General features: G+C 35.5%; 1 protein-coding gene across 10 annotated transcripts in view; it reads right to left on the bottom strand.

Annotated features, from left to right (window-relative positions):
• Positions 1-12,724, bottom strand: part of LOC105216876 (trichohyalin) — a 97,793-nt gene that overhangs the window by 73,228 nt on the left and 11,841 nt on the right. For 8 of the 10 annotated variants that reach the window (XM_011191600.3, XM_054233059.1, XM_054233065.1 and 5 more), the window contains exons 3-7: positions 8,328-8,972; positions 2,071-2,187; positions 1,741-1,911; positions 1,326-1,582; positions 926-1,172 (exon numbers count right to left, since the gene is read on the bottom strand). In XM_011191600.3, coding sequence (XP_011189902.1) covers positions 926-1,172; positions 1,326-1,582; positions 1,741-1,911; positions 2,071-2,187; positions 8,328-8,460 — 925 coding nt within the window. In that variant the 5' untranslated portion in view covers positions 8,461-8,972. Of the gene's footprint in view, positions 1-925; positions 1,173-1,325; positions 1,583-1,740; positions 1,912-2,070; positions 2,188-4,197; positions 4,350-8,327; positions 8,973-12,724 lie in introns of those variants that run through there. The other 2 variants (XM_054233064.1, XM_054233063.1) reach the window with 2 other exon arrangements.

The following is a 12,724-nucleotide window of genomic DNA, read 5'->3' as shown; positions in this document are numbered from 1 at the left end:
TCCTCAATACTGATTAAAAGCTTGTACTCTCTTTCTGTCTTTTCTGAGTTCGAGAAATAAGTATAATATTTCAAACTTATATTCTTTGGGAACCTCAAGAACGCGCAGTTCTTAGAAAATCGCCGGATGCAGAATTTATTTAAACCACAGAATTCCAACGAATGCCTTATGCTATTGGTGACAATGATTTGCAGGACACATTGACATTTCTGGAAGCAGCGAAGCATGTGAACTAGCCAGACTGGGCACCACCTTACAATTATATTCAGATAAAGAGAAAATATAAATGCCTCAGGCCACGTGCAGTATTATGTCGACAAATATGCTGTAGATATAGCTGAATATAGGTGGAAACAATCACTGACTTCCTCAACTAGCAAACAAACATGATCTGAATAGCATAAGAGCCACACAAGACGATTATTGAAGTTTAGAAGGAATGGCATAAGAACTCTCGTGAAAGATACACCAACAGACTGGGGATGTCATACAATGATTACTGTAGAAGCTACCAAGAAGTGTAAGAAGTATAGACTATAGCACATCTACTATTCGAATGCAAGGCTTGGTGTAGAAAAATCATAGCAACTATCTGGTGATCTAGACCACAATATGGAGAGAACATAATAGTATAAGGGATCTTTAGTCACGGTAGTTCACAATGGGCCTCCTAAGGGCCTAAGTGCGTCACCTAACTTAACCTAAACAACGAATTTAAACAGACTATGTAAATACCACTGCATTGAAAAATAAATTTTCTTTTTTACACAAAAAGTACATTACAAATTAATTCTGTGTAACAGTGTTTTAAACCATCTAACTGTTTTGATATCTAACCTAACTTAGGTTTCTCGTTTCTATCTAACTATAAATATTTGGTATGATTAATCTTTCTAGTATAAGATTCAAGGCACTTGGTACTCACCCATTCCCTTAGTTTGCAACATTTCTAATAATTTCTTGATACTTTCATCGCGCGCAATGAGCGTTTGCTTTTGTGTTTCCACGCGACACTCAAGATCCTTAATTGTCTCACGTAATATACTGATCTCGCGCTGCAAATGATCATTCTCCGCGTACAAAGCCTCCATTTGTTGTTGCATTTCAATGTTAGGCTGTCGCATACGCATGCGCAACTCCTCCTCCAATTGACGCACCAACATTGCTTGTTTCTGAGGAAAAAAGAAAATTAAGAAGACAAAAAGTTCAAGATCAGTGACACATAGGAGACAAAGCAAGGCTTGTTAAGTCTTATAAATACAACAACTACTACTATTAGTATACCATATACAATATAATGAGTATTTGAGAGTAATGTGTCTTACTTGATTTTCCGTGCTCAGCAACTTTAGCTGGTCATTAATCAAACTGTATTTGGCGCTCTCTTCCTTACGCAGCGCTCGCTCTTTCTTCAACTCCGGCGACCAAAAGGTCTTTATGCTGTGCATCGAACTGCCCAATTTTTGATTTGTCAGTTCTAATTCACGCTTAAGTTGACCTAATTCGCGCTGCAGATCTGTATTCTGATGCTGTAGATCGCCCAGATACGCTCGATCCGATGTTGGTAAGCCCGTTTGGTAACCTGAAATAATTGCAATCATAAAGATTCGTCGTTGTTAATATATATTTATATATTATTTATATATACATATAGTTGTGAGACTAGCTTTGGAGGTCTTCGTCATCTATTGTTTACACGTTAGAAGAAGTTGGGAGACTGCCACACTTTCAAGTACTTACCTATAGGATTAGGACTTTGTCTCGCCGAACGTCCATACAACTCGTCCTCCAAATACAATCCCCTCTCGAGAGACCTATCACGTGAGCGATCGCGTGGCTCGCGTATTGGTATAAACTCACGATCGTGTGGATCAACCAAGCCACCGCGATCCAGCGACTGGTAACGCGTTCCTAAGTGAAAGAAAATTGTAAAAACATTCTGGTTAGTATTCTGGTTAGTAAGAAAAATTTCGTCTATATTTGAAGTTAGAGCTAACTGAAGGTTAACCATTAACCCTTAATTAAAACTACCAAAAAATTTCAAGGGTAAAACATGTCCAATACACTTACTCGGATAATCCATGGCGTGTGACATCGGCGGTCTGCTGGCACTCCGACTCCGATGGTGGCCTGCACCGGCTGGACTTGTTGGCTCATCCATGTCTCTATAGTATGGACTGCCCATTGCTGTAATTCACACAATTATGACGATGATAATAATGAGGGTGATGTGGCTAAGGGATGTGATACGTGAGAGTAGAGAGAAAAGTGATTGTGAGAGGATTATGGATGTGGTTGGTCATGGTCGGTGGTCGTTGGTCGTTGGTTAGTGGTTAGTAGTAAGCGGTGTTATTTGCTGGTGTTCACTGGTAGGGAATTCACTTTGTTTGGCTTATTTGGGTGGTTTGGGAGTGTGGAACTAGGTAACGTATCAAAATAAACAGTGCATTGGGGATTTATCGCATTTTTCTGGAATTGCTGGTACGTGTCAAAGCATTTAAATGATCGCTTTCAAAATATTAAAATATTTTAATGTGTGTGTGTGAAAGTAATAAACCAAATTAAAATTTTAAAGGCTAAATGAAAATCATATGCAAATATAAGTACTTGACAACGCTATTAAGTATGCACGCGTATGAGTATGTTGTTGCTGGTTGATGAAATTTTGCAACAAAACAAGAGGCTTTTAATTAATGGGAAATACTGGAAATACTAACGGAGCAATGAAAGAAAAATAGGCCACTAAAAGTTCTCTCTATACAGTTTTTACAGTTTAACTAATTGGAAAAAGCGGTAAGTGTGTATGTGAGTGTTTGTGTGTGGGCTTTGGCCCATGTGATAGGCGTGCATTGAACTCTTCACGTACTGAGAGCGTTATTTTCAAATTTAATGAAAGGGTATGGCTGTGTATGCGAGTATGCTCCAACGTGCGTGTTTGCCTACGGAAAACTACCGGTTTGACCTCCCTCTGGATATTTAAATTATTGGCCAGGGATTGCTGTGCATGCAATGAACAACATTGTTTCGAACGTCAGTGCGATGGAATTAGCTCCTAATAGAGCATTAAACATAAACAGTTATTTTATTGTTTTGTTAGAGGCGTCCGCTGGCTCTAAAAGACCTCCCGCGCACAATGAGGACTAGCCTGAAGCTTGAGCATTCAGCCTCTAACTTTACTGCTAGTTGACTATGCAGCGTCACTCAGAAATCCTCTAAAATATTGAGTAATTAATTGAGTTACCTTTTTTATTGTCGATGTATGATACCTAAACCGTTTATTTGCCTGATTTCCGATTATTACAGATCTTTATTTGAAACGCATAGGTCTTGATTAAGGTCTTGTTGTTCTCGATTGTCTGTTACTCAAATTCAGAGACAAATCGAATTATTAAACAAGTATAATGAATATTGTTTAAGATTTATGAACTTTCTGTAGAATTGAGAATTTTTCATAAACTGTTGAGAGTCATTGAGAATCGCATAGTGATAGTGATTCTATTTGCCTTTCAGAGGCTAGAATATTGACTCTAAAGCTGATGAGAATCATCTATAAAATCTAATATTACCATATTTGAATTTTTTTCGTGTTTGAGCCGACCTCAAATTTGATTATAGTCCGGCTTTGGTTATTCGGTAACTTATTCACGTACAAATTCTTTTCGATTATTGTTACAGAATAGTTAAGTAATAGATACTTCTAGATAAGAAAGAGTTAATGTTTCTCTTTAAAATAAGATTAGTATGTTATTTATCTAATAGCCCTTTCGCCAAGCCAAATTAATTTAATACAATAAGATTATAATTGATAAATCAGGTTTTGCCTGTTACATAGTCAGTTGCACACAGCAGGCTACTCGATTAACGAACAGCTGTCATCCAATTTTGTTTTTGCTATTCATAAGAAGTTGGTAAGTTGCATCAGCTGATTACTATTTTATCAATAAACGCGTATGTATTCGATTAAAAATTAATGTAGTAAAGTTAGATTTTTCTTTTGTATGATAAATCGATCTACATCTGCGCTTTAATCGTGCAAATCGAGCCGGTTAGTTGATTAATTAGCTCCTGTGCGAAAAGGCTATAACTTGGATCACTTAAGAGTCAGACTAAATGCATTTTTATCAGTATATCGAAACTAATGAATGACTGAATAATGCAATGAATGACTGGGTTGACATATGTATGTATTAAACTAACCATAATTGTAATCCAGTTTGCCGCCTTAATTTATTACGACACAACGAAGGAACAGTTATTTGAGTGTATGTCGACGTGTATGCGCCACGCCTTGCAGCAAACCAACGCGACGTCGCACCTTCTATCGGAAAGGAATTTTTGCTACTTCTAAACTACATTTGATAACAATAGACATATATTGCGTGAGTGTGTGTGAGTTCGCGTGTTCGTGTGTTAGTTAGCAACAAATTTTCACATAATTAATGAAATGAAAACGATAATGTATGCGCCAAGCGATGATAAATGCAACAGAAAAATGTTTCATGCGCATGCGTGATGTAAGATAAAATGAATATTAGGTTCAAGTTTGCAATCTTGTTTGTTATTCAAAGAACACAATATCATAAATTATAAGGTACGAGTTTAAGTTCATATACTATAATACAATAAATTATATGTATTTTAATTCGTAATATTTACTTAAACTTAAAAATAAACGACTGCGTAAACTCTTACGTAACTACGTAGCAATTATTCTATGTATGACTATTGTAAACAACAAAAATAATATAATTATAAATACCATAACAGATACTTCAATATTTTGCTGATGGCGGAAGTTCAGAGTGAAGTTGATTAAAATTAGCCTGGTAGAGACTTGAAACGAGAAGACTCTATCCATAGTCTTCTACTTTATGAATTTGTAGGTGTATCTCTAAATAGTTGTTGATGCTGAGTTGAGAATAGAGGATTATTGGCCGGATATAACTTCGGGGTATTTCGGTTAGGTACATTTTAGCATTTTACTTATATTTAAATTCATCCATCCATCTGAATCTGATTGGGTTCCAGCTATGTAAGCGAACAACAAAAGAATACCCAAGTCGGTTAAATTTTCCCTTAATGATCTTAACAAAACTGTTATTAATACAGCTGTAAACTTAATAGAACTGACTTCTAACTACACGATAAATATGCAATGGGTTCCTGGACATAGTAATATTCTAGGTAACTGCGAAGCAGATGAACTAGCCAGATTAGGCACAACCTTACAATTGTCTCCCAGAAAGGGGGTAATATACATGTCTTTGACCATCACAATGACTACTTTAGAAATTGCCAAGAAGTAGAAGAAGAGAAAAGAATCGCAACAATCGACAACATATCGGAGGTTGCACAATGGCAATCGCCAGAAACATATTCTAGGATTGTAAAAGATATAAAAGCACCACAGATAAGAAATTATTTATTTTTTTTTTAATATCATATGTTAGTGGCATTGTTAGTTTAAAGGGAAGTTAGTAATTGGATTTCGATTTTGTTGCTATTGAATTTTAGGCTTTACCTTGCATTACGATCAAGATTTGTTTCCAAGTTGGTCATTCAAACCACTTGTCAAAATATATTTAATTTGAATGCAATGAACAGATTGTAATTTCGAGATTAGCTGTTCTTATAGATAAAGGCAATTTAATTTTTTGCAGAAATTGATTGATATACTTTTATCATGAGATCGTGAAAGATTTATGCTACACTTTAAACACCGCTATCAGCAGATTTTATGGAAAAAGGCATAAATAAAAAAAAATTAGAGGAAATAAAACAGGCACTAAATTAATTGTTATAAGCTATACATTAATATTAATTTAATATTTTGAAAACTGTTGTCGTGCAATTTATAACTGTCAATGTCGCAAAGATATTTGCATTTTAGCGGTAAACATTAAGTAAAATATTTGAATTCCGTTATATTGAAACAACGTCACAAGCCAATTCCATGTGTCCCCTGCTGCACGTAAACAATTACGAATATACCATAAATACAGTTATTGTACATACATACATAAGAGGTTTGCATTATTTTTACGAGTTCATAAAATTTCCAATATAAATATGCATATTTTACGTTCATATATCTTCAATTCAACCATTGGCATGCCATGCCACGCGACGAGGTCAAATATGCAAAACACGGGCACACACACACACGCAGCATAGCGGAAATCACTTTTAATGTTCTTTAATAAATTTTGCATGTGTGCGTGTGTGCGTGTTCGTGTATATTGATTTATGGCCTCGCTGCAAAATCTCATCGCGCGTAAACGCAAACAACGCAATACGCAACTGAAAGCGTATGGAAAATATATGATAGTAAATATACATAAAATACATAATAACTCTTAATTTAGATGCTCAATTAAAATTTCAATCCAATTCACCACCAATTCTCTATACGTGCTCAATTGCTTTTTACCTATACTTCACAGCACGACCATAGAAGGGAAGGTACGCTTAATTTCTAGAGGGAAAAGACACCGCTAATCAAAAAATCTCCCGATAATGGAAATGTTGCCAATTTGGGGGTGATTCTGTTGCACCCAAAATAATTCAAACGCGATTTAAAATGGAAATTTAAATGGAGAAATCTTCTCTTGGCAGTGTGTCTATCTTCAGATCTGGGATATCAAGGGTCGAGATACCACAAAGCAAGAATTGAGAATCGTTTTGCAAACGTATAGCGTGTAATCCTTATGATGCTTCCCTAATCATGTGATTTAGATAGTGAACATTGTTTTCTTCAGACAGCAAGTTGATCTCAATAGTAATAGAGCTTTAAAAACATTGGGGCATTTCGATCAAATTTCTGAAATAAATTTTGTGTTCTTATTGAAAACCAATAAGATTTTATTAAAATCAAACCTTTCACTATAGTGGGAAACTCCTCACTAGATCGATCCAACTTCGATCAACACCTCGTTCAAAATTATACTGGAAACAGACAGCTCTTGTGATCATTACAGATGTCTGTTAAAAACTAAAGACATAAACTGGAATGATCTAGAACTGTAGAGACATAACTTAATATTTTTAAGTTGCAATCCATTTTCCTTTGGTGATAGTCCGGTAATCGTGTTATTAGTGATTTTACCGACTTCAAAGCGCTGTCAGTTGGGCACTTAGGAGTAGCATTTCGACACCTTTTTTGTGAGCAAAATATTGATGATATAGTATTTTGAAGCTGAGTCTAATAAGGACCTTTTTTAAATAGTCAAAATAATAAAATAAGGGGGTTTTCTTTTTCAAATAGAGCAATAGCATAAATGTCTTTTAGATCTACACGTAAAAACATGTTATACTACCTACATAGGAATCTTGGATCTTGAATTGTACTCAACTTCTGGTTACATTCGAAACCAGATATGTTTTCGAAATACATCTATTAGTTAAAGTTAAGAAGATTTTTTGTAAACTAAGAATCTTCAAAAAGAAAAGTTTAAGAGACTAGGCTTCTACGATTTGATGTATATTTTTGTAGCTATTGCTTTCGACTCTGTTTTTTGTCGAAAAGGTTAACCATTTAACTTCTCTGTGGAAATGTTGATTTAATATGAAAATAGCTCTGAAGAATTGGAAATCTATTAAAGTATAACTAAATTGTAGCCAATCATATCAGTGCCAATCATTTAATTATTAATGGAAATTATATATAGGTATATAACTTGAGAAAAGTTTCACAAATTATTTAATACCATGAAAAGGAGTGCCTACCTTACACGAAAGCTTAAGTGGTATAATCCAGAATATAATCAAGATTTCAAACAACTTTAATGTACTCTTCTACTCGATTCAATAGAGTCTATTGTATGGAACTCAACTAGATGGCTTTGTTATTGCTTTCACATGCAACGTTTTACAAACTGGAGTATCCTTCAAACCTAGCTAACAGAGCAGTGGCGAAAATATTGCCTCAGATTCAACTTGTAGATAAATCAATAAGATATACCAATCGATCTGTCGTGTCAGGTGCAAATTACGTAGCAACTTAACATAACACAACTTCTCCATATGCTATAGCTTAAGCTTTAATACTCTTAATACATATCTTAATAGTATACTAGGTGCAATTTAAAGGCTAGTTAAAAACAAATTTGCCTTGCGGTGCAGTCTTGCATAGTAACCCTGCTTCGATAAAATTATAATTGCTCTGTTTGCATTTTGTACTTGTCTCAACTCATATTCGTTATCAGCGGCTACAACTCAAAATACGAAAACATCCCAAATTATACATACACATATTTATGTAAGTTTAAGTAATAAACTAATAATTAAATTGCTTGAAAATATCACTTTTAATATTATTTGGTCTTCACCTAGGGGACTTCCACGTGCACCGTAGTCTCGTGATGGCGACCGATCTACAGTTGGCAATTCCGTGAGCCGCCTTGAGCGACCCGGGCTACGAACACCAGAGCTAGTTACAGGATTGTAATCGTCTCGTGACATAATCTGCCGCGGTCGGTCCGCGGATTCTCGCTCGCTTCACACTGCTCAGATTAGTGGCTCTCGGCTTCTAAGTGTTTTTCTTTGTGTTTTCCCTTAATTTCGTATACTTTTTTGTTTTCGTTTTCTCGCTGCTTCCCTCCGCTTTCTTCACATATACGAGTACGAGGACAATAGCAATTATATATATGTATATATGTGTGTGTATATGTACGAATATGTGCGATTAGTTTTTTTATAAGGCGACGCAAAAAGTAACTATATATGTAAATCTGCTTTAATAATTTGAAATTTTTTCGATTTCTTTCGCTTAATTCGTTAAGAAGTCTCAAAGAACTGATTCTAGTTTAAGCCCGATTGGGTGCTAAGTACAACGTTTAGAGGGAGATTTTGTAATTTTTATATGTTTTTTTATAATTTCTCTTGTTTGCTTCCTTTATGTTTTTATTATTATGCTTTTGTTTTTATTTTTGTTTTCTTTTTTCTTTGATATTGTATCTGTCACGTTTTTTAATCTGCAAATGTAACAAAAAGAAATAGGACAGCATGAACGAAAACGCAAACTTGTATTCTGCATTGTCTGCTAAAGCAAGCTAAAAGCTAATTAATATACAATGACAATGACATTTTAAGTAATCATCTAATGCGGTAATTAATTCCAAATAGCATAGCAATTATCGCGCGTGATTCCTTTTAGCATACCATATAATGGAGTAACGAGCAAATAAAGAAAAAAATCAAAACTAAGCAATACAACAACCCCCCAAGTCTTTATAACACACAAAATTGACGGATATATTAGTTGGTCTTTTAAAGAGGTCGTTGATAAGGACCTAATCACAATCACACTTATCATTTAAGCCATCAAGAGTCCCCCCACGAAATCTAAAATACCAGGATGAAAACTCTCTACATTTTGGGATGCGCATGGAATAATTTCCATTTTCATTGTCTTAAAAGATGTAGGCGAAGTACCTCCTGACATCATACAAATGATCTCAACGATTAGGAGACCACGTTACTGTAGACGGTTATAACATCGAGGTAGTAAAAGACTTCTATCTAGGTTCCAGCATAAACACCAATAACGACGTGAGCCACAAAATCAATCGGGTAATCACTCTTATCAACAAGTGCTACCACGGGCTCAGTAGGCAATTGAAAAGCTGAACCCTCTTTCGTAAAACCAAAGTAACGCTCTATAAGTCAGTCATCACACCCGTTCTGATATATGGTGCGGAAGTATGGACAATGACCAGCAACGATGAGCAGTCCTTAGAAGCTTTCGACTTCTGGTTGTAGTGCTAAATTGATGATGACAGTGTGTTAATATACATGTGCAGGTGCCACTATATATTGGTTGTCGGATATCACCTTTAATCGCTTCTTTGATAGAATTTAAGGACTTAAGAACGTATAAGCAGTGCTTCCAGAAATTACGTCGACTTTTATAGTGAAAGAAGCGGATAAGTGACGTACTGTCAAAATCAAAATCATTGGCTTTTGCTAACAAGTTAGATGTTACGTGATTTTAAATGACATCGATTGGCTAAGCGTTATAGAAAAGCCAATAGAACGCACTATCCTGTAATTCAAACAGATATGCAGCACTTATGGTGCCAGCCTGCACTAAAATGTTCTCTTAATCATGCGCAATAGTGTTGCACCATTTTCTTAGCTGGAGAAATATTTAAATCTGCGCAAAAATATTTTTGTATCCCTTTGTTTCAAGATGCAGCTATGCCTTACGTTTTATTTAATCAATTTAAATGTATTTCAAAGTAAAAACAACAAAAAATATATATTTGTATTGTCATTTTTGTTAAAAATGTCCTTGAAAAATGTCGTTTTTATCATTGTGAATAGTCTACATATGTAAAACAAAATTTGGCAGTACTCAGCAAGCGGCGATAGAATTTTTAAAAAGATATTCGCATACTCTTTAGTACGAATTCAACTCAGTTTATGGAAGATTTTAAGAAGGAAATTTTAGAGTTCCTGGTTGCTACGTGCTGTTTTAAAGGTAAGATCAAAGCAGTCTTTTATATTTGGTAAAACGATGAGCTTTAAGTTATTTATAACAGAACAAAAGTCTCAAGTACACTAATTGAGGCAACTCTTCGATGACCCTCTCTATTCCATGGTCACCGTAATTGGTTTAAAAATTAAATTTCCAATTATAGGCAAATTACTCTCAATTCATATAAATACCATAATTATAAAAGTTTAATTATACTCTCGCAACAAAAGTTGCTAAGAGAGTATTATAGTTTTGTCCACATAACGGTTGTTTGTAAGTCCTAAAACTAAACGAGTTAGATATAGGGTTATATATACCAAAGTGATCAGGGTGACGAGTAAAGTTCAAATCCGGATGTCTGTCTGTCCGTCCGTCCGTCCGTCCGTCTGTCCGTCCGTCCGTGCAAGCTGTAACTTGAGTAAAAATTGAGATATCTTAATGAAACTTGGAACACGTGTTCCTAGACACCATAAGAAGGATAAGATCGAAGATGGAATCGGACCACTGCCACGCCCACAAAATGGCGATAACCAAAAACACAAAAAGAGCTATAAATAAGCCAGAAATAAAGTTATGAAAATAAAATTTGGAACATAAGATCGCATTAGGGAGGGTCACATTTGAATGTAATTTGTTTGGAAAAAGATAGCGAAATAAAACTTTTCACAAATACTGTGTTTAAGCTCTGACATCACTTGTGGAAAAATTGTCAAAATCGAACCATGACTTTTCAAGGCCCCTTATATCAAACATGAAGAACTCAGTTCCTAAGGGTAATTTTGCACCGAAAATATACTTAGGTAAATCTCTAAATAAATTGCGGGAATATAAAATGTTCGGTTGCACCCGAACTTAGCCTTTACTTACTTGTTTTTATTTGTGAAATAAACAGTGGAAACTGCTATAAAAATCAGACCAGCAAAATATTACCATGGGTTAAAGGAAATTGATGTTTAGGACTTATTATTATTATTATTATTTTTTTTTTGAAAATTATTTACCTCCGAAAAGCCAGTTTAGTTTCTTTATCAGTAAAACCAAAGATAAAATACTTTTATGTGTTTCATAAACTTTCATGAAAACGGAGGTCTAAAGCCAAACTTCGAAAAGGACAATGCGTACTTGCGAGTAGTTTTCAGTTAACAGTACGATTTGTGGCGATTTTATGTTTGCCAACAAACCCCACTTAAGTTGCTCTTGGCCAATAGAACCCTAAACCAAGCGCAAACAAGAACATTCCATAGCTATGTAAATTTATATGTATGTATTTGAACACATTTATAAAAAAATATAAAAATGAGTGTGTGCTTATTTCCAGAAAAGCGTTCAACTTTTATTATTTCCACTACTGCTTCCCTTACAAGTGGTGCCCACACGCGTTTAAAAACTAGCAAATCGCACAAGCAACGGGACAAACATAGACGTTTGGAATAAATATTTCCTTCGAATGTTGTTTTAAGCATCAACACACTGTTCTTTTTTCGCACGAGAAAGAGTAACGAAGCGCTACAACTTGCAATAAATTCTATACAAACGATTCCAAACACACAAACATTAATACTAAGTGAGACCACTGGAGCCAAGCCACATACGCCACAGCACCCACACACCGAAAAAAGCTTGGCTCTTGCTCGAGCAGGCTCTTTGCTGCCGGAACTCGCTTGTACCTGTGTATGTTTGTGTGCATGTGGTTGTTTTTGTTTTTTTTTTTTACTTTACTTCTATTGAAAGCTTTATGAATGAAAGTAAGGCAAAATACAAACAACAACAAAGCTACGCAACGAGCTATGAAATAACATAACTAACGCGTCCGCAAATACAAAACCGAAATTCATGGCGAACCAACAACGGCAAAACTCATATTTTGCAACACGAGAAACATCGAATATTGCCGCCCTAACGGTCAACAGCCAGCCCCCACCAAGCAGCTAGTGCGGCAAATTGTTTCCATTTGCTTGCTACTGGTCCCATAGGTGCCTGCTAGCTGCCGGCTTTCCAGCCATTTAAACGCCAAACCACCCACACCTCAATCGGTTGGATTTAAGTACATTCTAAGAATACGCTGCGATAACGGTGTTAGCGACGTCGGCGATAGCGTTGCGAGTTACGTACGTGTTTGGAAATAGCCTCGCGTGCAACTGCCACCTCAATGAAAATAATATAATATTTCGTACCTCCTCCCCGTGCTTTAACTTACACTGTGGTTTTCAAATGACTCCGCCATTAGGGAGTCGTTAGCTATTTTAG

Source organism: Zeugodacus cucurbitae, chromosome 6, assembly GCF_028554725.1.
Source record: "Zeugodacus cucurbitae isolate PBARC_wt_2022May chromosome 6, idZeuCucr1.2, whole genome shotgun sequence".
Taxonomy (NCBI): domain Eukaryota; kingdom Metazoa; phylum Arthropoda; class Insecta; order Diptera; family Tephritidae; genus Zeugodacus; species Zeugodacus cucurbitae.
Note: the sequence above shows the minus strand (reverse complement) of the source record. Positions and strands in the feature narration are given on the sequence as shown.